The sequence below is a fragment of the Kryptolebias marmoratus genome, linkage group LG7 (genome assembly GCF_001649575.2).
Source record: "Kryptolebias marmoratus isolate JLee-2015 linkage group LG7, ASM164957v2, whole genome shotgun sequence".
NCBI lineage: Eukaryota > Metazoa > Chordata > Actinopteri > Cyprinodontiformes > Rivulidae > Kryptolebias > Kryptolebias marmoratus.
Genome location: NC_051436.1, coordinates 17,693,506 through 17,714,841, shown reverse-complemented (window position 1 = coordinate 17,714,841; position 21,336 = coordinate 17,693,506). Strand labels below are relative to the sequence as shown.

The window sequence follows — 21,336 nt, the reverse complement described above, 5'->3', positions numbered from 1 at the left end:
AGGAGAAGAACAGAAGAAAGAACATTGTCATTCCTTACGTTGCTGGAGTATCCGAGAAACTCAGAAGGATTTTCTCCAAACACAACATCCCAGTACATTTCAAACCCAACAAGACTCTCAGACAGAGGCTGGTCCACCCTAAGGACAAAACACCCAAGCCAAAACTGAGCGGAGTTGTGTATGCAGTTCAGTGCAGCAAAGAATGTTCAGACCTTTATATGGAACTCTTCAGTGTTTGGCATCACCAGAGCTATAATGTATTTTAAGTGTTATCAGAAAGAACAGTAGCAGCTTTACAATGTATTTAAAGTTGTATTGTCCCAACATTTTTAGGAACAAATAAAACAATGACCTGATCATAACCTGTGTTTACTGTTTTCTCACATGTACATTTTGTAGGTCCCACAGTTACAACTATGGTATTTATTACACACTGTATCTTGCCCTACAAACCAAAGCCTCTGATTTCTGCTTTGCAGCTGTTTCCTTGCAGTGGTTCTTGTTGGTTTCTGATCCCCTTGGAGCAACATGTAGGTTGTGTGGTAACTACATCTTTTCTACTGTTGCAGGAGGCTATTAGCCATTGTCCAGTGGGTTTCTCAAAGTGTTTCACCCAGATGTCAGAAATAAAAATGTGTGCCTTCCTTGTCTTTTTGCCATGTTACATTGACTTTGGCTCAGAGAATATAACCAAATAGTAATATGACTGTGGGGCTGTTTACACACTAGCTGATGGTCCTCTCTCATCAATGAGTGGGCAACATTTAACATGGGAGCCACTACGTTTGAGTAAAATTATAATTGACACGGAGACAAACCAATGGATTGGGTTGGATGCGACTCTCTATTTTTTACTGGTCACGATCATAGACCAGCCCTTATTTGCTGAACCAATCAAAGGATGGGAAAGTTGATTGTCAAGGCCTGCAGCCAATCGTAAAGCTTAAAAATTTCCAATGGGCGAGTCTTTGTGCGGAGGGGTGTGGTGTTCGAGGTCATTCAGTCCCTATCCGATTCACTCTATCAGCGTGTGTTTGAGGGGTCGGGTGGTTGGTGTAAGGAGTCGCCGGGCGGTAGTGCATTTTTGACCGCTTTTTGGGGAAAAAGACGCCGCGGAAAATTACACCAGTGGCTGAAGAAACCCACCCCCGGTGACGACTTCTGTGAAATAATTCAACGCGGCGTCTGCGCCACACGAACAGCCAACAAACGCAGCGAGGCTATCAGATACCTAGCCTGCTAGCCTCCCTGAAAACTGACGGGGGTTTGGGTGTTGATAATAATTATCCATCAGCTTTCATCTTCCCGCCGCAGCGTCATTTAGCCCGGTCCTTCTCCTCGCGACGGGCTGCTCACGGTGGTGCTGTTCAGGTCGCGCGAGCTCCAGAAACCACAGATTCAGACTAAAACATAACGGTTCCCTCAGTTAGTAACTAACTGGCTAACCGTCTCTGCGTTGCGTTGGTTGTGACACCATCACACCCATCTTTCCCCCCTCCACCCTAACCCCCTTCACCTCTTTCCCCTATTTTTCCTCCACCCGAAACACTGGACATCCACAAGCTGCCGGACAGCGGCGAGGGGCCGGCGAAGCTGGGGGTGGTAACGGCACCGGACTCGCAGGGAATCACGACGGCTACAGAGAAGCTCTGCCGTGGGGATCCACCACCGCCGACGAGCAGCAGCAGCATGGACGGGCTGGCCGTGGAAGTTCGTGGCTCGAACGGGGCCTTCTACAAGGTAACCTAGAGTGATCGTGGTTTCCAGTTGTCCCGGTTGAAAGTTGAGTTTCATGAATAAAAACCCCGTTTTGTTTAAGAAAAGCGCTAGCTTAGCATTCGTTAGCTGAGAGGGAAACGGTCGGTGTTCCATTCGGGATAACTGCTGCTGCGTGCTGGGCAGCTAGCTGGAGCTAGCATGGAAGCTAACTGCACTTGTCATCACCATGTATGGCCTGTGTTTGTACGTTAAAGGCCAGCGTTAGTCTGCATATGTGCACTTTAGAAAACAAGCCCCGTACTCTTTTCAGAACAGAGTCTCGGAAGGGCTTAAAAAATGAAACGCAAACGTTTTAAACCAAGAGGGAGCTGCTAATCAGACAGCTGTTGTGAGCCTCCTGCATTCAAGTGTGATGTGATGCTTCCTCCTGATGGTGCCCCATCACAGCTCACACTCCTCAGGAGTAGTTGGTGGCCGAACCCACCTTTCTTAGCTACAATAATCTGCCAGGAGTCCTCCACTTTATGGCCCTGGTTAGAAGGAGCTCCTTATCTACAGTTTCTGTTTCTATTCTTTGTAATCTCCTGTGCTTTCATATTCACTTCAGCGCTTAGCCTTAATCTTGATGACTTCATGTTTTCTTTTACACTTTTGGTGTGTTTGTAGCGCACATACTCAATGAGTGTTACTGGTTTTAGGTGTCAGTCTTACTTGATAGTGTAGTCTGTGACAGAGATTTCTCAGTAAACCCCTTTGATTAGACACATTTATGTGCTCTTGTCTCTTACGTGTGGGACCTTTCAGCTGCTCAGCCAACCACACTTAGTGATGATCCTATATTTACTCATAGCTGCTGCTTCACCTGTTGTTCTGTTTTACAGGCTGACAGTTTGACTCTGGCCTGAATGAGCAGTTTCCATTCAACTCTGTTGATCTTGTAACTGTGTTAGTGACTTTCCAAAGGTTGTTTTTATAAATATTTTTGACACTCCCCCCACTCTGTGACCGACATTGTGTTAAAAGATTTCACTTTTGGAAATCACCTCGGCTGCATCGCGGCTCAGTTTTGTTTTCTCTTCTGATCATCATTAGGATCGTGTTTATGGATGTTTTTACTGAAATGAAATGGACGATTACCTGGTTTGTGGTTCTGTAAATGCGTGCATCTCGTTTGCTAGTGTGGAAGTTGCAGAGCTGGTGTCTCGGTCTCCACGTGGCTGCTGACTCGATGATAAAAAGGCGTCATTATGAAGCTTCTCCTGACTCTTCTGATCACATCTTTCCATCATCTTGTAATGTTAGAAAGTGGGCTTGGCTGTGCTCTGACTTGGTAGGCCCTGCGGCAGATTATATTGGATTAAAATAAAGGCGCTGAAATCGCTTCAACCTGTGTGTTCTCTGTTAGTCAGCAGGTAGCAACCTTTGATTGGTTGTTACTATTTAGTTGATTTATTAGCTCATTATACAAGTTTGTAGGAAATTTATGGTCTCAGTGAGTAGTATGAATTCCTCTTCAAAAGATTAATTTCCTGTTAATAACAATATACAATAACGCAAGGAAGGGTTGGAAGATGTTTAAAATACCTCAATTAGGTTTTAACATAAAATATTATGTAGCTGACAGTTTTCTGTAGGTGATATAGGCCGATGGTCGCTCAAACATCTGACTAGGTTAGTATCTCACTGGGCTGTGGCTATTTATGACTAGTTAGTGAGTCTCCTAAACATCTCAAAACATTTACAGGGCGTCTCAATTTCCTTGTGCGAGTCACAGAGGCTTGCAGCCTTGTCACTTGAATTTTAGAGTCGTCGCACGCATCTCAAACACTTCTCCCTTTAGTTTCTGTAATTGTGGAGGCCTAGAGTTGTGTTTTTTGACGCCTGCATGAGAGCTCTCCTCTGACCGAAAACATCCAAGACTACAGCCCTAAATGTCCAGGTCTAAAAACCACGGCAGTGATTAATAGTTTTTTTTAAATAGTTCAAAGCTGCCCATCTTAATTTCAAAAGTGTACTCCAGCAGATTAAATTATAAACGTGAGAGTGGCTGCCATGGTGGGTACAAAGCAGGTACAGTAGGGACAGAGTTATACAACAATAATGTGCCTGGCCTACAATAACATTTTGCAAGCCGTTCACATGAAAATTGGCCCCCACAAAACGCAGGTGCACGGCTCACTGATTACAAACACTCAAAATTCAGCGCAACATAAAATTTCCCCATTTTCTCAAAATTTTAAGTTGCTAAGTAGTCTCAAAGTTGCAGCCCAGTGAGATACTAGCTTAGATATCTGGCTAATCAATTGCAGCTCCAATAGTCTGTAATGTCAAAGAAAGGTAGAGGTAATGCCACATTAAGCTGCTTCCAATTATTGCTGAACCATTTGATTTCAGTCATGTGACTGGTGCTCATTATTCTTGAGAGTAGAATAGGTAAATCTCTTATTTGTCTCTCAGGGAAAGTTCCAGATTATCTCCATTCACTGATATAAAAGCAGTTGGGTTAAATGTTGCCTGACCTGTTCTTCTGCTGTTCAGCAAGTGAAGCTGGTAGTTATGAAGCAGCAGTGGTGTGTGGGGGAGCTTCTGTTGCCGTAAATGTGACATTAAACACTTAGGTCAAACCCAAAAGGCTCAGCTCTGATGTGGTTAAATCTACCTTTTGAAGCTAAATGGAAAGACAAAAGAAATGGAAAACCTCTGAGAAAAGTTTACGATGCAAATTCCTTCGCCATTAAAAGTCACTTAGAAGTTAACCATCTAACTCGGTGTCTCAACATCATCCCTGACAGCAGGCCTGTTACCTTGCAGAAACATGCTGTTCAGACACGAGGACAGAATCAGATGGCAGAACTTTCTGCTTCTGTTGTGTGTTTTGTAGTTAAAAAGCTGATTTCCATTGAGCCTATTTACCTTAGACATTTGTTAGATTGATTCCACACGGTCCTTGTTTGGTCTTTACAAACTAAGATGTCCATAAGGGTGAACTTAAATGGGCGTTCACAAACCATTAGGGCACATTTGTCTTCCATATGCAGCTGTGTTGCTGAGCTTAGCAGTGAAAGAAACAGGTGGGACATACGTTTTTAATCATGGAGCAGGTCAGAAGACAGAAGTGATTGTTGAGTGTAGTTTTTTTCTTTTTAATCAAATCCAGCAGTATATAAACACACATCCCCCCTCAGCAGCACCTAACCTGCAGGTGAGTCTGCCCCAGCGCTCCCAGCCCCCAGGCATCCCCACAGCTGAAGCTCTGTCCCATATTTGGTTGCGTCACTCCGCTTGACAAGCCCCGCCCCTCTTTTAGTTGCTGCTCAGCATGGGGGTTGGGGTGTTAGCGAAGCTTCATGACATGATGTGACAGATTTGTGAATGGTCAAGTAACACATTAAAGTAGTCTCTTCTCACATTAGCTGCCTGTGGACGGACACACACTCAGCACACATGGCTGAGCAGAATGACAGCCCGTGTGTGTCGTATGTGGCCTTCTGAGCATGAAACAACTGTCTTCCACACAAAAAGAAGAAGGCTCAGTATTCTCATCCTGTTAGTATACGGTATCAGTGTGAGGAAGAGGGAGTCTTCCAGGCTGTTTGGCCTGTCAAGGAGTCTGTGTTCCTCGTCACTTCATCCGACACAGAATTCACAGCCAGGGAATCGTGTCAGCATTGTGGCGTCTTGGCTCCTGTAAGGCCCGAGATGCTCTTTTTCTCAGTAACGGTCTCAGCATTGGGGTGACGTGGTTTACGAGGCAGCTGTCAGGGTTGTTTACATGTAGAAATCACACAACTAACAGCCCCACTTCTCGTCTCAGTGTGCCTGCTCTGTCTGTGGCAATAAAAATTTTTTTTTTCTGCTTTTATTTCAGGGTTTTATCAAAGACGTCCACGAAGACTCTCTCACAATCGTATTTGAAAACAAGTAAGTTTGTATCTTCTGTTAACCTCTCATGATTAATAGCTTTCCAAAGGGGAGCCAGAGCTCGAAGTGAAGTAAGAAGGTAATCTGATGACGGGTCCAGACATTTTAAACTTTCCTGTGAGGCACCTGTGCTTGGGAGGCAGCTGTCCATTCACGTCATAAATAGGTTTTTTTTTTCCTGCCATACATGTGGCTTAATTTCCTTTACCCCAGGACCCACCTCTACCACCCTCCTCTGCTCCATCTACATGGCTCAGTGTGGAAAGGGTGTGTGTGAGTGTGGGGTCCCTCCTAAAAATAGTGACCCGAGGCATGCAAAGTGGGAGGGGTGGCACTCTGATGGCCTGTCTCATTTTTGGGATGGTTCCCAGCCCCCTCGTTCTCCTTTTACGTTCTCCGAGCACGCAGAGGTGTCGGACAAGCTGCCTGTGTATAACGGAGAAGGTGTAACATGCATTGTTTGTTTCGTAATGACAAATCAAACAGGAGAGTTTGATTTGTTCTCCTGTTTTTTGAAAATAATTGATTTTTCTGTCAGCAGAATCTGAGCTGTTTCAGGTTTCTGTTACGTGTAAAGGGACATAAACATTTCCCCCTATTGTTCACTTTGTATTATCCTAATTAAACTTAGATTTTGAACTGAGTTTCTGCAGAAAAGTTAAAAATCTTACCTTTTCTGTTATCAAAGGCTTTTTCAAAGGAAAATATAGTTTACGACCAACAGACTGACGGCTAGTTCGAATTCATCTAGGACTAAAGTGGTTTGCTGCAGTGTTAAATCAAATACAGTCTCCAAAATGTCATAGCGCTTTTTGCAAATGCTATTTTATAAACCTTCACATTATAGTTTTACACAATTGTTTACGTAGAAATCTACAGTATTTTGCAACAACAGCAGCTTTAGGACTTTCAGGACATCCCGGTGTTGCTTCCTGCTGCAGTTTTAGTATTTCTGACAAAATAATTCAAAATGGGTAAAAGTAAATGTCCTGTACTTATATAGCACCTTTCTGGCCAACCAGGCCACTCAAAGCGCTTTACAACACAGTCTGAGTCCTCATTTACCCATCTCTCTCTACAGAGCTAACCTGAATAAATCATTCTGTAGAGTCTAATCAGTGCTTTAGGTCACATTCATACACCGATGGGGCACATCGGAGGCAGTGAGGGGTTCAGGGACACTTTGACATGTGGCAGACTGGTGGAACTGAACCTCCAGCTGTCTCGTTGGAGGACGACTGCTCTAACCACTGAGCCACAGGTGCCTTAACAAACGGATGGCAATGTTTAGGTTTAAAACAGTGTTAGCATGAACTGCTGGATAATGTTGCATGTTCTTTTAAAATCTGCTTTGGAAGTGGGTCTACTCGGACTGTATTATTAAGCTAATAGGAAACACTTTCACAAAACACTTCTAGTCTGGACTTTGGACACCTTCTGTTTGCCTGGTGTGATTTCTGAATTGACAGAGGTGGCATGGAGAGTTATAGCCAACCCACTCCTGATGTATCTTTATTCTCCAAGTGAGGTAGTAACAGAGCCGTAATGATCAAGAAGGTAAGCCAACGATGTGGTGAAGTGATGGCGTACGGTCTGTGTGACCACCTGGCTGCAGAAATCAAGAGCCTAAACAACAATAAACAGATTGACAATGACACACAGCACTTTTGCATTTGGTTGAAGAATTTGATTAACCACTAAGCTAAATTGGGTTAATTTATTATGTTTTGAAAATGATATGAGGGAGACGTTGTCACACCTTGAATTTGCATTTCTCCATGTCAACGCAGCCTAGGTTTGCTCCACGCCTCCTTCGGTTCTGCAAAGTTGGCTTCATTTCTGAAGGCTCACATCTCAGCAGGACGTAGCCAGCTCCATTAGGGATTTATAAACGGTCAGAAGCAGCTTAAAGATGTCTTTGCCACCATTTTGTTGAATAGTTTTATCAAAGCGCCTCATGGCTAGTCCAAGGAGACCCACCTCTAAACCAAATTTTACAGTCATAAAACAACTCCAGTTTTAAGAACAATTTATTGCAGTTTTTGCTAATTCCAGTGTTAAGCCTTTACACAACAATTTTTTTCACATCACATAGTTATTTTGAGAGAAATATAAAATTGCTGCTTGAAGTGTCCCAAGGACACATCTGAAATGTTGCAGCTAGCTGCTGCTGCTGCTGTTGCTGCCTCTACAGAAAACAACAGTGTAATGTGAAACTGATGACTCTGTAAAGTTTCTAAAACTGCATTATCATGAACTGCTGTGATACTTTAAAGATACCATATTTTCTGCACTATAGAACGCACTAGATTATAAGGCATGCTGTCAATGAATGGTCCGTTTTCAAGATTTTGTCATATATAAGGTGCACCGGACTATAAGGCGCATTAAGCCAAACAAAACTTGATGCACCAATGTAAGCATCAAGTATAAACGCCTACACCGCGCGCCGTGCACGGAGCCCTGTGCAACTATAACTGAGCCTTAATGCTGCAAGCGGTGCGGCTTTGTAGTTTACTAAAGTCGTACTAAAACATTACGACTTCTTACATATATAAGGTGCTCTGGATTATAAGGCGCACTGTTGTTTTTTGAGAAAATTGAAGGCTTTTAAGTGCGCCTTATAGTCCGGAAAGTACAATAAGTTGTTTTAGGCTGACAGCAGTCCACTTTGGTCTTGGTTGCTTTCAGATTAGCCATTAGCTTGTCAGTTCTGTTAGCATTTGTACTCCATTTCTCAAAACTGAGTTTGTTCAAAGAGCTATCTACAACAGGGAAGATATTTATTGTTTATAACTTTCACGCAGAAACCCATTCCAAAATGCTTGAACTACCCCTTTAATGACCAGTTTTGCTCATTTTCCATTCCGTCAGTCTGCATCCCGCCCTGCAGTGAGCGTGTATTTTTATTGCAGAGTAATCTTAGGCTGCTCAAACTGTTGCTACAACTCTTTGTTGGAATAACTGTTGTTTTTCTCTCTTCCTGCTGTAGCTGGCAGCCAGAAAGACAGTTGCCCTTCAGCGACGTGCGGTTGCCTCCTCCAGCCGACTACCACAAGGATATTGGTGAAGGCGAGGAGGTGGAGGTGAGGCTCGTCACTTTGCATCGTTCTGACTCGGCTCATAGACGAGTCCGAACTGAAATCACAAACCCACAACCTCCGCATGCTGTTACACATATTGATCGTGTGAAAAGTTACAATTTTAAACCATGAAATAAATGAAAAAGAAGCTCTGATGTGCTTGTCCAAACTGTGGACAGCAGACTGGAAGGGTTTAGTCTTTGATTTTACTCGTCGACTCTCCTGGCAGGTTTACTCCAGGGCCAACGAACAGGAGCCATGCGGGTGGTGGCTGGCACGGGTCAGGATGATGAAGGGAGAGGTAAGTGGCTGATAAAGGCTAATCTTTTAGGGGAGATAAGGTGTGAAGGAGAAAACAAGAAACAAAATTAGGTTGTTTTCGTTAATGCTTAATAAAGTGAATGAATCAGCAGAAAAACAAATCGGGGAAACAAAGTTTTTGTGCTTTACAGTTTTAAAACTGTTTACTTCTATCTTAAACATTTACAGTAACTCCAAACTATAACAACTCGGTTCTAAAATACAAAAACAACTAGAATTTTTTTTTTATTGAAAAAGTAAATTTAAAAATCTTCTCAGGTCTTGTTTGCTTGATATTGAACAGAACCCTGATGCAGTAGAAATTGTAGTTCTTTGATTTTGCTTCCTGAGGGCCAAATTTCCTTGAGTTATGGAGCTGAAAATTATTTGCTTACTTCAATGATATGATCCAGCTGGTCTCACTCTCACTGGTCTAAATCTTCGTGTTTGACAAATATAGGGACGCACAAAATCACTTTTTATTTCACCTCGCTCTTGATTGAACTGTGGTGCTCTCCGTGTAGAGGAGGGACCATCAAAAAATTAAAAAATCAACAACCAGGATTTTCCTGGGCAAACAGTGAGAAATAGCCTTTTCTTGGGCTGTCTGCTAAACATTTAATAACTTATTACAGGCCTATCATTCCTTGAAGGAATGCTTATCACCTGGCACCTTTCATGTCAGAGTTTTAGACTGAGATCCTCTAACGGTGAGAAGGAACAGAGTTAAAGCAGTTCAGGTCAAACCTTGTAAGAAATGTTAAACATGATTTCATGTCAGAATGAAGGATGTGTTGGGGATGACCCTCAGCTATTTCCGCAAAACAAATTTTCACTCAGTGTCTGTAAAACTGACTTAGCTCTATTCATTTTTGTGTTCGCTAAGGTCACTTAGCTGTGTCGCCCATCTTGAATTGATTTGACTCCGAAGGGTAATCAGTTGTAGATGTGCAACCAATGATTGCTGTCTGAAAGTTTCATTAAAACTTGTCCAGGGGTCTGTGAAATGTTTTGCTAACAGACAATTGGACACATGGGAACAGGTTAAAAACATTATCTCCTGCCTTTCACCTTGTGGATGGTAAATATCTGTAGTAACGTGGACGGGCCGTAGCTCCTGAGTCGGGCCTGATCATGTTTTCTGATTGGCTCAGGCGCTTCTGTCAGTCACCCTCTCTGAGCTGGGCCACAGTGAGATCCTGTATCGGGCTGTGTGGGTCAGAGGGATGTGACTGTGATGTGGAGCTGGTATTTCAAGCTGTCTGATAAGAGCCTACAGGAATGTCCAGCATTGACTGATGGCTTTAATTCCCTCCTTTCAGCACGGAGGGGGCTGTGTTCTCACCTTATTCGGGTTTTTTTTTTTTTTAATCATTGTAGCAGAGCACACATTCTTTGGCTTCATCCTCATTTTCTCTGAAACCAGTAAACGAATGACCTTTTTAAAAAAAAATTTAATCTAATATTTCAGCTCATGTTCTTAAATATATGCGTTTCTTGTTCTTTTCAGTTCTATGTAATTGAATATGCAGCATGCGACGCCACATACAACGAGATCGTCACGTCAGAGCGTATCAGGCCTCTCAACCCCAACAGCCCCGCCACTCGAACCACTTTCCACAAAGTCACGATCCCAATCCCAGAAGACCTGAGAGACATGTGAGTCTGTCTGTGTCCCGCTGCACACGGTGGAGCAAATGTGCAAACCCACAAAACACTTTACTCTGAATCAGAACCAGGGGTTTGTTTTTGCTTCAACAAATGATAAACTTGTTGTATTTGTTTTTCTTATCCCCAGATGTGCAAATGACAACATTCACAAAGACTTTAGGAAAGCTATTGGAGCCAACTGCATCTTCTACAGCGCCCAGACACATGAACTCATCGTGCTGGTTAGTATTCTGAGATCTCACATACAAACTCAGAGAAAACCATAAAAAACATGACATTAAATAGAAAGCTGAATGTTCTGGATAATTTGCACCGTTTTATTTAGTCTGATTTAATTGAATCTCAACATTATTGTGTGAATGCTTTTTATTTTTTCATATGTTTTTTGCAACCTGCTTCTGTGCATTTTGTGCTTTTTTAGCCATTCAGATATTAAATGTTCAGCTCATTCAAGACATGGGTGCTTTGACATGTGGGTTTTGTAATTTTTTTACTTTATTTACAATTGTTTCTTCATATAAATACATGGAGAGCTCTTCAATTCATTCAAAAACATTATTTTCTTTGAAACCTACTTTAGCATACTTGCTCTATTTTTGGCTTATACTGCTTTTAGTTTTTAGCTACCGTTCTGCTACATTTAGCTTTTCACTAGCCCTTTTTTTGCGCTTAGATTTAGCTACCATTCTGCAATTTTTAGCTAGCCTTGTTTACTTTCCTTTGCTTTTTGATACTTTTATCTTTACCAGCTCGGCTTTCAGCTTCAGCAGATTTCAGCAGTCTCTCAGCGTTCACTCTGTCTTCACAGAAAACACGGTTCCTCTTTTTTGGCTTGTGTGGCTTGGATATTGATTTTAGGACAAAAGGAATCTCTAAGTTCCTGTTTTTGTCTGCGCTCAATAAAACCTGCTCACCGTCACATGAGCAAAGAATCAAAGTATAAATATAACTCTGCTGTGAAGTCATTTTTAACTCTACTTTTAAGCCCTCTGTGTTTTGCTTCTGTTTCTAATAGTCTACAAACGATACAACAGTGAAGCGTGCGACTCTTCTGAGTGACATGCATTTCCGCAGCATCCGTACCAAACTCATCTTAATGTCACGCAACGAGGAAGCCACCAAACATCTGGAGGTAAAAACTCATGTGATGTAGCTGTCAGAGCTCCTAGATTCTTAAAGTCGCTCAAGCTAACATGTTTCATATTCATATTCATATTCATGTTTCACACTTTATATAAAAGATGAACCGAGTCACCACAACATCCACTTTTGGTTCATTTTCCACTAAGATTGCCAACTTAAAGAGGTTAAAATGGGAGAAACACAGATTATACTTCGTTGTTGGTTTTCCTTTCTTTACCATGTGTAATGTTATCAATAAAAAGGTTATATATTTTATATATTTAGCCTCAAAAACATTACAGGCTTATGTATGACAGCTGAAATAAATAAAAATGATTTTAAAATCTAGTACTTTTCCATGTAATATTTTCTCAAAAGTTAAAATAAAACTGTAACAGCTTTATTATTTTCAAAAGATCCACTATGAAGGCACTGAAAAAGTATTTTTTACTGAGGTTAAAACTCTGCCCACATCCCATATATTTACATAAGTATGCAAATAATAAAACATCACTGTAAAAACAAAATAAATTATAGTAAATTTACAAATGCCTTAACAATAAAACCAATAAATCAAAAATCAATAGAAGAATTTTAATATTTGAGTCTAGAAAAGTATGAAAAAGTGTAGGAACCCTGAACTGTACACTCACCAAGTTAAATATAAATCCACAGAGTTTATCAGTAAGAATACACATGTTCAGCTGTACATCAGTGTGTGTGTGTGTGTGTGTGTCCTTATCCAGACCAGTAAGCAGTTAGCGTCAGCGTACCAGGAGGAGGTGAGAGTCCGAGAGGACCTGATGGGCCTCGCCATCGGCTCCCATGGTGCCAACATCCAGCAGGCGAGGAAGGTTCCTGGTGTTACAGCCATCGAGCTGGAGGAGGAGAGCTGCACGTTCAGGATCTACGGCGAGGTGAGCCTCTTCAATCAGCCATAGCTCTTCTGGTAAAAGGTTTGTCCTGGGTCTTGTCCTCCAGCTTTGAAGTATACGTGCAAATTTTACACCAAATAGTGTGCTGCGACTTTTAGTAGCAGTATGTCACACAACGTTGACAAAATTTGCAAAACTTGGTGAAATGCTTGAGAAAACCAGCCCTCTTTGGAGCTCTGTAGCTCCGACAGACTTCACTGTTACAAAAAGTTGGACATGACGTGAATGAGCTGGCATTTTGAAATATTTTACGTTTTACACAGTTTCAGTGTCAGCTTTATGAATTTTGTTTTTCCACATTTTTCCATGGATTGTACAATGTTTAAAGCTGATGTTGTCCCACACTCTAACTTTAAATTGTTTAAAATATCAAAACCTTAACAGACAAATTTTCTTATTACTCCCACAACTCTTTTTGGTACAAACACAAATTATACATCAGAACATGGGCATTGTATTCATAGTTTGGATTTATTGTGTGAATGCTGAGTCAGCGTTCTCCCTTCTCTTGTTTATGGTTTCTTCAGTTTGTTGTTTTGGCTGTAAAACCTCAGCATACATTCAACTAATTTAACTACTTATTTATCAATATGTTCAGCTCATTCAGGACATTACAGCAATGACTTTTGCTTTCTGTAACTGTTATACTTTTTAAATAATATTTAACTTTATTTACATCGTTTCTCATTGAAATGAATGGAAAACTCTTTGGGTCTTTGGAAAATACAGTGCTGTTTAAAACCAACTTCAGAAAACTTGCTTCATTTTTAGCTTTTAGCTACTGTTTTGCTGATTTTTTTTTTTTTTTTTTTTTTTTTTGCTTTAGTTTAGCTAGTTTTAGCTTTTCTGATCATTTTAACTTTACCAACTCTGTTTCAGCTTTTACAACAAATTTAAGCAGAGTCAATCAGCTCTCAGTGCTCACTTTGTATTTTAACAGAAAATGCTATATGTTGAAAAAAAAATCTAGTTACAAAGTTACGTTGGAATTATAGGCAGCAGCTGCATCTTCAGAACTGTTCTGGTTCAACATTATTCTGCTCTCTGCTCTGTTCCAGACCCCAGAGGCAGTGAAGCAGGCCAGAGAGTACCTCGAGTTCAAAGAAGACTACTTTCAGGTACCCAGGAACCTTGTAGGTGAGTAAACACCAGAACCTGTTCTGCTCAGGTTCATCACTGTTTTACTTTATCATTAGTGCATATCTCTTACTACAGTGCTCATTAGGATTTTTTTTTTTCCCCTCACAGGCAAAGTCATCGGCAAAAACGGCAAAGTCATCCAGGAAATAGTCGACAAATCAGGTGTGGTTCGTGTCAGGATTGAGGGCGACAACGACAAAAAGCTTCCCCGGGAGGAGGTAGGCAGGCAGGGTGCTGGCAGGGACGAGACTGTCAGCAGCAAAGAGGTGAATGAACCGTTCGGCTCTTCTCCCTGTCCCTTCTGCTCCTCTGAAAGCAAAGCTAACTCGGCTGCAGCGAAGCGGAAACGTTGCATGTGGTGTCTGCTTTAACCCCGTTTCATTCTACTGCTTTGTGTTTCGTCTCTTTAGCTTCATTGCTATTAACAAACCAATCACCTATGAGTCATGTTTATATCAGTTGTGTGAGCACTTAGCTGTCTGTTTCTGGTAAAACAGTGACTGTTATGTTTTTAGAAACTGTCTGTGAATGATGTACAAGTCGTGACTTCTTCTTTGTGTTCGACCAGGGTATGGTTCCCTTCGTGTTTGTTGGAACAAAGGAGAACATCAGCAACGCTCAGGCTCTGCTGGAGTACCATGTGTCCTACCTTCAGGTCAGTTTTCACCAGCAGATGGCAGCATGGGCCTAATCTGTCTGTTCTGTCTTTATACGAAGAACATTTCTGAGTCAGCCATATTTACTTCCTTTAGTCTGTGAACCTTACTTGGATGTAAAAAGCATTTCTTGGAAGCTCTTTTTAGATAAGTGTGTCTTTATTAGTCACCTGTCTCCTGCCACGTGAAGGAAGCTGCTGAGGGCGCCTCATTTTGCCCTTACCTCATGTGCTTTTATAAATAGCCCCTCTCTGTGGGATGGGGTAAAGGGTACACCGGAGTATAGATTACAAACTATCTGGACCCTCAGCTTCCAAAAATAACACAAACACCCCACTCCCCAGAAGCCCTGCCTTGCTTCTTTCTCGCCTCCCTTGAAGTTCAGCTGTTATTGGTGGAGTCAGCTGTCACACTGTGAAGTGAGACCTCCTCCTCCTCCTCCTCCTCCTCCTCCTACAAGGAGCCTCAAACGGGCCACTGCTGCCACCTTTACTTATCCACACAGGTGGTTCATGGAAAACTATGATCCTCCTTAAAGACAGTAGATTTTTTTGATATGACAAATGTAATAAATTGATCATTTTTCCCACTCCAAATGTATTTTTTTGATGGTTTAACTAAAGTCTGATAAATTATCAAGTTGGGTATTCCTGAAAGTCCAAACTCTTACAAGAGTTTGGCTCAGACCTGAGCTACACTTAAACGCACAAACACACACTCTGCTTGTATTTATCCAATTTTAACATGGTTATATAAATAGTGCTTATTTTAAATTTGCTATAACTTAAACATTTGAGTTTTAAAACTCACCAAGAATGAAATATTAGTTGTTGACAGATGCAGCTGCTTGAGCAGCTCAGTAACCTACAGAGTCAGTCACAGGGGATCTGGTTAAAAGTAGCTTACATTAAACTGTATGCACCACTGCCATCTAGTGGTGGAGCGGTAAAACTAACAGAAAACAAGATCCGACTCAGCTGTTTGAGGTTTTAATTCTCCTGCTTCCTCAGAGCACAAAACAGAAGAACTTTTGTTGCCTGGTGCCAAAAGATGAAAGCAGACAATAAGGTTTTTGCCTGTGTTTCACAGTGTGGTCATGTGTTCATTTAAATGTAGCCTTAGCAAAAGCTCTTATGAGCTACAGGCTGGATTTTAATTAAACTTTCAAAAAGTCACATTTCATGCATGTTTGCAACTATTCAACATTTGGAGTCAGCCTGATTCAAGATGGTCACTACAACTAATCAACATTAGCCAACAAAATGGGTCTAACTCAGTCAGTTTTACAGATATTGATGTAAATTTTGATGTGGTAGTAGCTGAGAGTTATTCTCTGAGCATGATGTCTCACAATGTCACATGAAGTTGTGCATATTATTTTTGAGCTTTGACCAAACCAGCCACAAAGACCATCATCTCTCTACATCTGATGATGATGATCTTACTCTGAAACTCTGTCATGAAAGGCTGAAAAGGCAAAATGCATTCCTTCAAGGTGTGCTAGGCCTCTTTATCAGTTTTTACCTAAAATATAAATACACTAAAACCATCAGTATTTAAAATATTATTTAGGTTTAAATAATGTTTTCTCGTTTGTTTAAACATCTGTGACTGAGGACATATTACACTGTTTTGCCCATGATTACAAAAGATTAATGCTAGATGATGTTTGGTTTTATTTGGTGATGTAGAGGTGCCACCCCAATTATTTCATAGTGTTTTATGTTTAACTAGACATTTTACTTGTCTTTTTATGTCCTTTATATTTTGGTTTAAAGCAGATTTTGTGAACAGATATAAGCGAGTTGTGCTGAATCAGAGACACTGACGTTCAGACTGTACCTGCTTCCCAATCTGCAGGAGGTGGAGCAGCTGCGCCTCGAGCGGCTCCAGATTGACGAGCAGCTCCGTCAGATTGGGGTCGGGTATCGAGCTCCTCCCAGCAGAACTGGGCCCTCTGGTGCCGACCGGGAGAAAGGCTACCTGACAGACGAGAGCAGCAACTCACTCCACACATCTCGTACCTACGGAGGCCGCGGCAGAGGGAGGCGAGCCTCCAACAGCCAATACTCTGGATACGGTGAGAAGGACGGAGGTCAAACATCTTTTTCTTACTCTATCTGTTTGTGTGCGTCTTTTAACAGAAAATTCTAAATTACTGTATAGGTGTATCATTTTATAACATCTCAAGTTTTCATTTTTGCTTTGACTTCTCTTGTTGCAGGCACAAACTCCGAACTGTCCAATGCGTCTGAGTCCGAGGACGTCGGTGAGCGAGAGAGGCCCCGCGGCATCGGTGGTGATGAGAGAGGCTCCCGACGTGGTGGCAGGGGCCGAGGGGCCAACTCAGGAAGAGGTCGCGGGGGGCCCGCATCCAAGCCTTCTAACTCCATCAGCTCAGGCAGGTCATGTTTTCTTACTTCCTGTTTGGCTGCTTTTAGAAACACCTGTTGCAGTGTAGTACTGAACACCAGGTGTGGTGTGGTTCAGAGCTCAGACAGCGTCCATATTAAGACTTCATGTTTATAAAGCACCTTTTTTAACCTCTTCAGGTTCTGCAAAGAGCTCTACAGAGTTTCATTTACCCATTCACACACACTAGATGTGACACACTATATATAGCACTTTTATGTCACTAATACAGCAATAAGCATATCGTGGGTAGTGGAGAGTTGAGTGTGGAAGTGATTAAAACAGATCCTAAAAACAAGTGTAAATTTTAAGCACTTTGAACAGATCAGAGTCACAACTTAAAAACATTGTGTTGCTAAACATCAGTCAGTCTTTCAGAAAAGTTGGGATGTTGTGTAAAATGTAAATAAAAACAAAATATGATGATTTGCAAAACTTGTAAACCCATATTTTAATCACAATGGAATATAAACACGAGTACTGCTTAAAGCTCTATCAGGCAGAGAAGAAGCCAAATGTGAACACCATCCAGAAACTCTGCACTGTTCTGGGGTCAGAAGAATCAAAATTTGAATTTCTTTTTGGAAACCACAGGCACCATGTTCTCTGTTCCATCCAGCCTATTACCAGCACACAGTTTAAAAGCCTGCCTCTCTGATGGTATGGGGGTGCATTAGTGCCTTTAGTATGGACAGCTTACACATCTGGAAAGATGCCATCAATACAGAAAAGTATCTACAGGTTTTAGAACATCATCCAGCCTTCCATTTCAGTGAAGGTCTTGCATATTTCAGCACGATGATACTAAACCTCAGACTGCATCCATTCCAGCAGCAGGGCTTCATAGAAGAGTCAACAAAAACAAAAAATGTGACAAAGAGCCGGGACTGCTATACAGATAGAATCCTCCATATGATAAGAATGGGACAACACGTGAATGAAAAATCTTTTGTTTCTTTGACATGTCAAGTACTGAGGGACCCAGACAGCAACCCATACTCTCTGCTGGAGGGAGAGGGAGAGCTGGCCGACGCAGACATCAGTGAGGGCATGGGAGGAGACCGCCGCAGACGATCCCGGCGCCGCCGCAATGACCAGGAGCCCAGCGTGATGGATGCTGCTGTCGAGTCAGACAGCCAGGCCGGCCCCAGTGAGAACGGGATAGGTGAGGGAGTGCAGCAGCAGTCAGAAGTCCAACTTGAGGGGAGAGGATCAAGGAGGTAATCCGTATCTTTTTTTATTTATTTGACTGTTAGATGATGAAGCCCGACCTCAGCGCCGCAACCGAAGCCGCCGCCGCCGTAACCGTGGCAGCCGGACAGAGGGAGGCTCAACCAGCCGTGACAGGCAGCCAGGGGAGAGTGGTGAGTCCCGATGTTTGGGGAGGAATGACTCCAACCCAGAGGGATTGTTCTGACTAACAGAGCTCAATGTTTCCAGTGACGGTTGCTGACTACATATCTCGTGCCGAGTCGCAGAGCAGGCAGAATCTGCCCCAGAAGGAGAACCACACCGAACCCAAGGTGAGGCCAGAAACGCATTCTTAGAGCTCCGTTGGAGGTTTCAGATTAGATTGTGATTCTCACACCTTTTTTTTTTTTAACCGTTTTTTTCCACCCACAGGAAAATGGCACCAGTGCAAAGAATGACGAACAAACGCCCTCAAAGCGTTCCCCCAGCAAAGGCACGACCTCAGCCAGCGAGACCCTGACTCTGGTCAACGGGGTCTCGTAAAGAGACGACGCCCTCCCCTCGCGAACCCAAGTCTCGAGCAAGACTCCATGGCAAACTCTGTCCCTGCTTGCATTAACTTAAACCTTAAACAGAAGATTGAAACGTACCTGACAAAATACCTGAGTTCATCCAACGAGAGTGAAAAAGTACAAAAAAACGACAAACGCATCTACTTAAAACCACACGTTAACGGTGTATGCTATCCTATCTATCAGTACTTAGTGCTTATTTAAAAACACAACTAGCTTGCCAAAAAAGAGCTGGTGGATATGACTTGATTTCTAAAAATACTGAAACACAAGAAACAGGACAAGACTTTTTTTTTTTTTAAACCGTTGTCTTTATTTGTGTCCTCCTTTATGTTGATGTTAATTTAGTTCATTGTTTATCACTGGTTTGGACTTGGCGGTTGCTCTCTGAACCAAAACAGACGCGTCTCGGTATTCAAGAGAGATGTGAGCTGTAGGCGTTTGAGCAGACGGTCCAAAGGCTGATGTGACGCAATGTTCACACACTGAAGATGGACAGATGGGAATATTGATAGACATTGTGCCTTGAATTTGAAAAAAAAAAAAAAAAATCTAATAAACACTTGAGTTTTTTCCATTAAGTTTGTTTTTGTTTCCTGAGAGGAAGAAAAGAGGGAGGAGGTATTCTTCCATTTAAGAAAAAAAAATAAAAAATTTGTTCGGAAGGAGGGAACAGACTTGTGAGGGAGTGAGAAGGAGAAGTAAAAAAGTGGCTGGCCGACACGAGGAAAGCGAAGTCTGGTGCCAAAACTAAAAATCCAAGCTGCTTGTTCTGATTCCGTGTAGAGTGGACAGCGTTGGGGGACAGTGAGCGCCCAGTTAGGGATGACCTTAGAGCTAAACCATGAGGGTAACAAACAAAGCCCTAGACACTTTGTCCTGAAGGGGTTCATGTTGCGTGTCTCCTCCTCTTTCTGCTTTTTTTGTTTCTTTTTTTTGGTCTTTCGAAGGGTCCAGGGCTGCAGCAGAACGGGCCGAGACCAGACAGCAGCAGACTTGAACTAACAGAATTCGACTTAAAGAGGGCTACGCTGCGCCTCTTCCTCTGTGTCAGAGGCGGCGGCCATGCTAGCTTCTTCCGAAACCACTGCGGCGACGCAGCTCCGAACGCACAAGAGGGCCACGGCCTTTTCTGCGACGGGTGCTGCCAGTGTGGGGGAGAGAGGGCGGGCGGGAGGGAGGGCCAGGAGACTGCAGGCTGTGGGATTGGGACAGCTTCAAATGAAATGAGAGCTACATGACACACAGGCCCCACAATTTACAGGTACACACACACACACGCACGCACACACAGAGCGAATCAGCGCGATTTCACCGCGTGGCGCAAAGAACCGGAGCGAAAAACTTGAACCGAGCGAGGTGTCTGTCCTGTACCTGGCCGTTTGGGTCAACACGATGGGGTGAGAGACGGACTGGAAACCTCAGTGGCTCTCTGCTCATGTTGTTACTGTTGTCTTGGTTACCGCTCTCAATTTCCTTTTTGTTGCTATTTCCACATCTTTAGAAAGTATGAAATAAAACATTAAAGTGAAATCAACCTCTTCTGTGGAAATGAGCTCTGATTTCTTTGTCTCTCTTTTTGTTTTCCTTTGTTTTTTTGTTTTTTTTTACCCTAACCTGCATGGCATTTAGTTAGTGAGTGGTAGGTGGTGCCTGTCCAGTGCATGAGGAAAGGGTGTTATTAATCTGATTTACAAAGCCATCGTTTCATTCACTAGAACTGCTGCTAATCCACACACTGAATGTCCAACTAATGTAGAAACTCTGCCTTGGGAAGAGAACTTTTTGAATCCACTTTTTAGTTTTTTTCCCCCCTCCCCATCCTTTCTCGATCGTCTTTCTCTCAGTAGACGCGACTCAAAAGAGCCCTTTGGAGTCTGGCAAAGCGTTGAACTCCGAGGGCGACGTTGTGCATGACGGGCAAGCATCCACATGACCAAAGTTTTTGAGAGACAGACAAATAGGAGTGAGGTTGATTTGAGATGACTCCCCCCCCCTCCCCCCCTCCCTCGTTGCCGATGCTGCTGTTGTACATTTCTGCTAACCTGTGTGTCTGCAGAGGATGATCGAGACCTTGAGTATTTGTACTTTGGTTTAGTTGCATGTGTGTGAGTGTTTGCTGTTATACCTCATTGTGTTGAGTACTGTATTCCCTTATGTGTCTGTATTCCTCACTCAGTTGAAAGACTGCTTTGTGTGTGTGTGTGTGAGCGCGCTGGTTGTGCAGTCGTCTCCTCACTGTCAGATTGTGTCTGGTTTTCTCACTCATGTTCTGATGGCAATAAAGGACTTTTCATTGTTTCGTAAACATTTCTTTGTAACTTTTTTTCTTTCTTTTTTTTGGAGCAAACACCCAAATTTGCTAATTTTATGGAATGAGATCATAAAAATGAGTTTATCTCAGATGTATTCTTGCCTCCTAATGTCAGCGTCTGGCTTTAATAAGTGTGGAGTGTGATTGGAGGTGATCGATCTTGTTAAATCGCTCAAATTTCCTCAAGTGTGTTAAAAAGGTCAAACCCAGAAGTGCAAACAAGACTGTCAGAATAAAAGCCTCATCAGCAGAAACGACAAATGTTCCTTTAGAGTGAAGAGTAAAATCAGAGACAAAACA

The 21,336-nt window shown here is 42.5% G+C and overlaps 1 protein-coding gene across 2 annotated transcripts; it reads left to right on the top strand.

Moving 5' to 3' along the window:
* Window positions 1–1,016: 1,016 nt before the first annotated feature.
* Window positions 1,017–20,259, top strand: fxr2 (fragile X mental retardation, autosomal homolog 2). 2 transcript variants are annotated; one of them, XM_017439738.3, is made up of 17 exons: window positions 1,017–1,740; window positions 5,588–5,640; window positions 8,633–8,726; window positions 8,953–9,024; window positions 10,534–10,682; window positions 10,822–10,915; window positions 11,710–11,826; window positions 12,563–12,733; window positions 13,810–13,888; window positions 14,000–14,157; window positions 14,460–14,546; window positions 16,408–16,627; window positions 16,772–16,948; window positions 17,930–18,124; window positions 18,216–18,323; window positions 18,400–18,482; window positions 18,583–20,259. In XM_017439738.3, exons 1-17 carry the CDS (start codon window positions 1,690–1,692, stop codon window positions 18,691–18,693), a joined length of 2,019 nt encoding a protein of 672 aa, XP_017295227.1. In that variant the 5' UTR covers window positions 1,017–1,689; the 3' UTR covers window positions 18,694–20,259. The 2 variants fall into 2 exon arrangements, with proteins under 2 accessions (XP_017295227.1, XP_017295226.1); XM_017439737.3 differs by having other exon boundaries at window positions 16,408–16,642.
* Window positions 20,260–21,336: the final 1,077 nt, after the last annotated feature.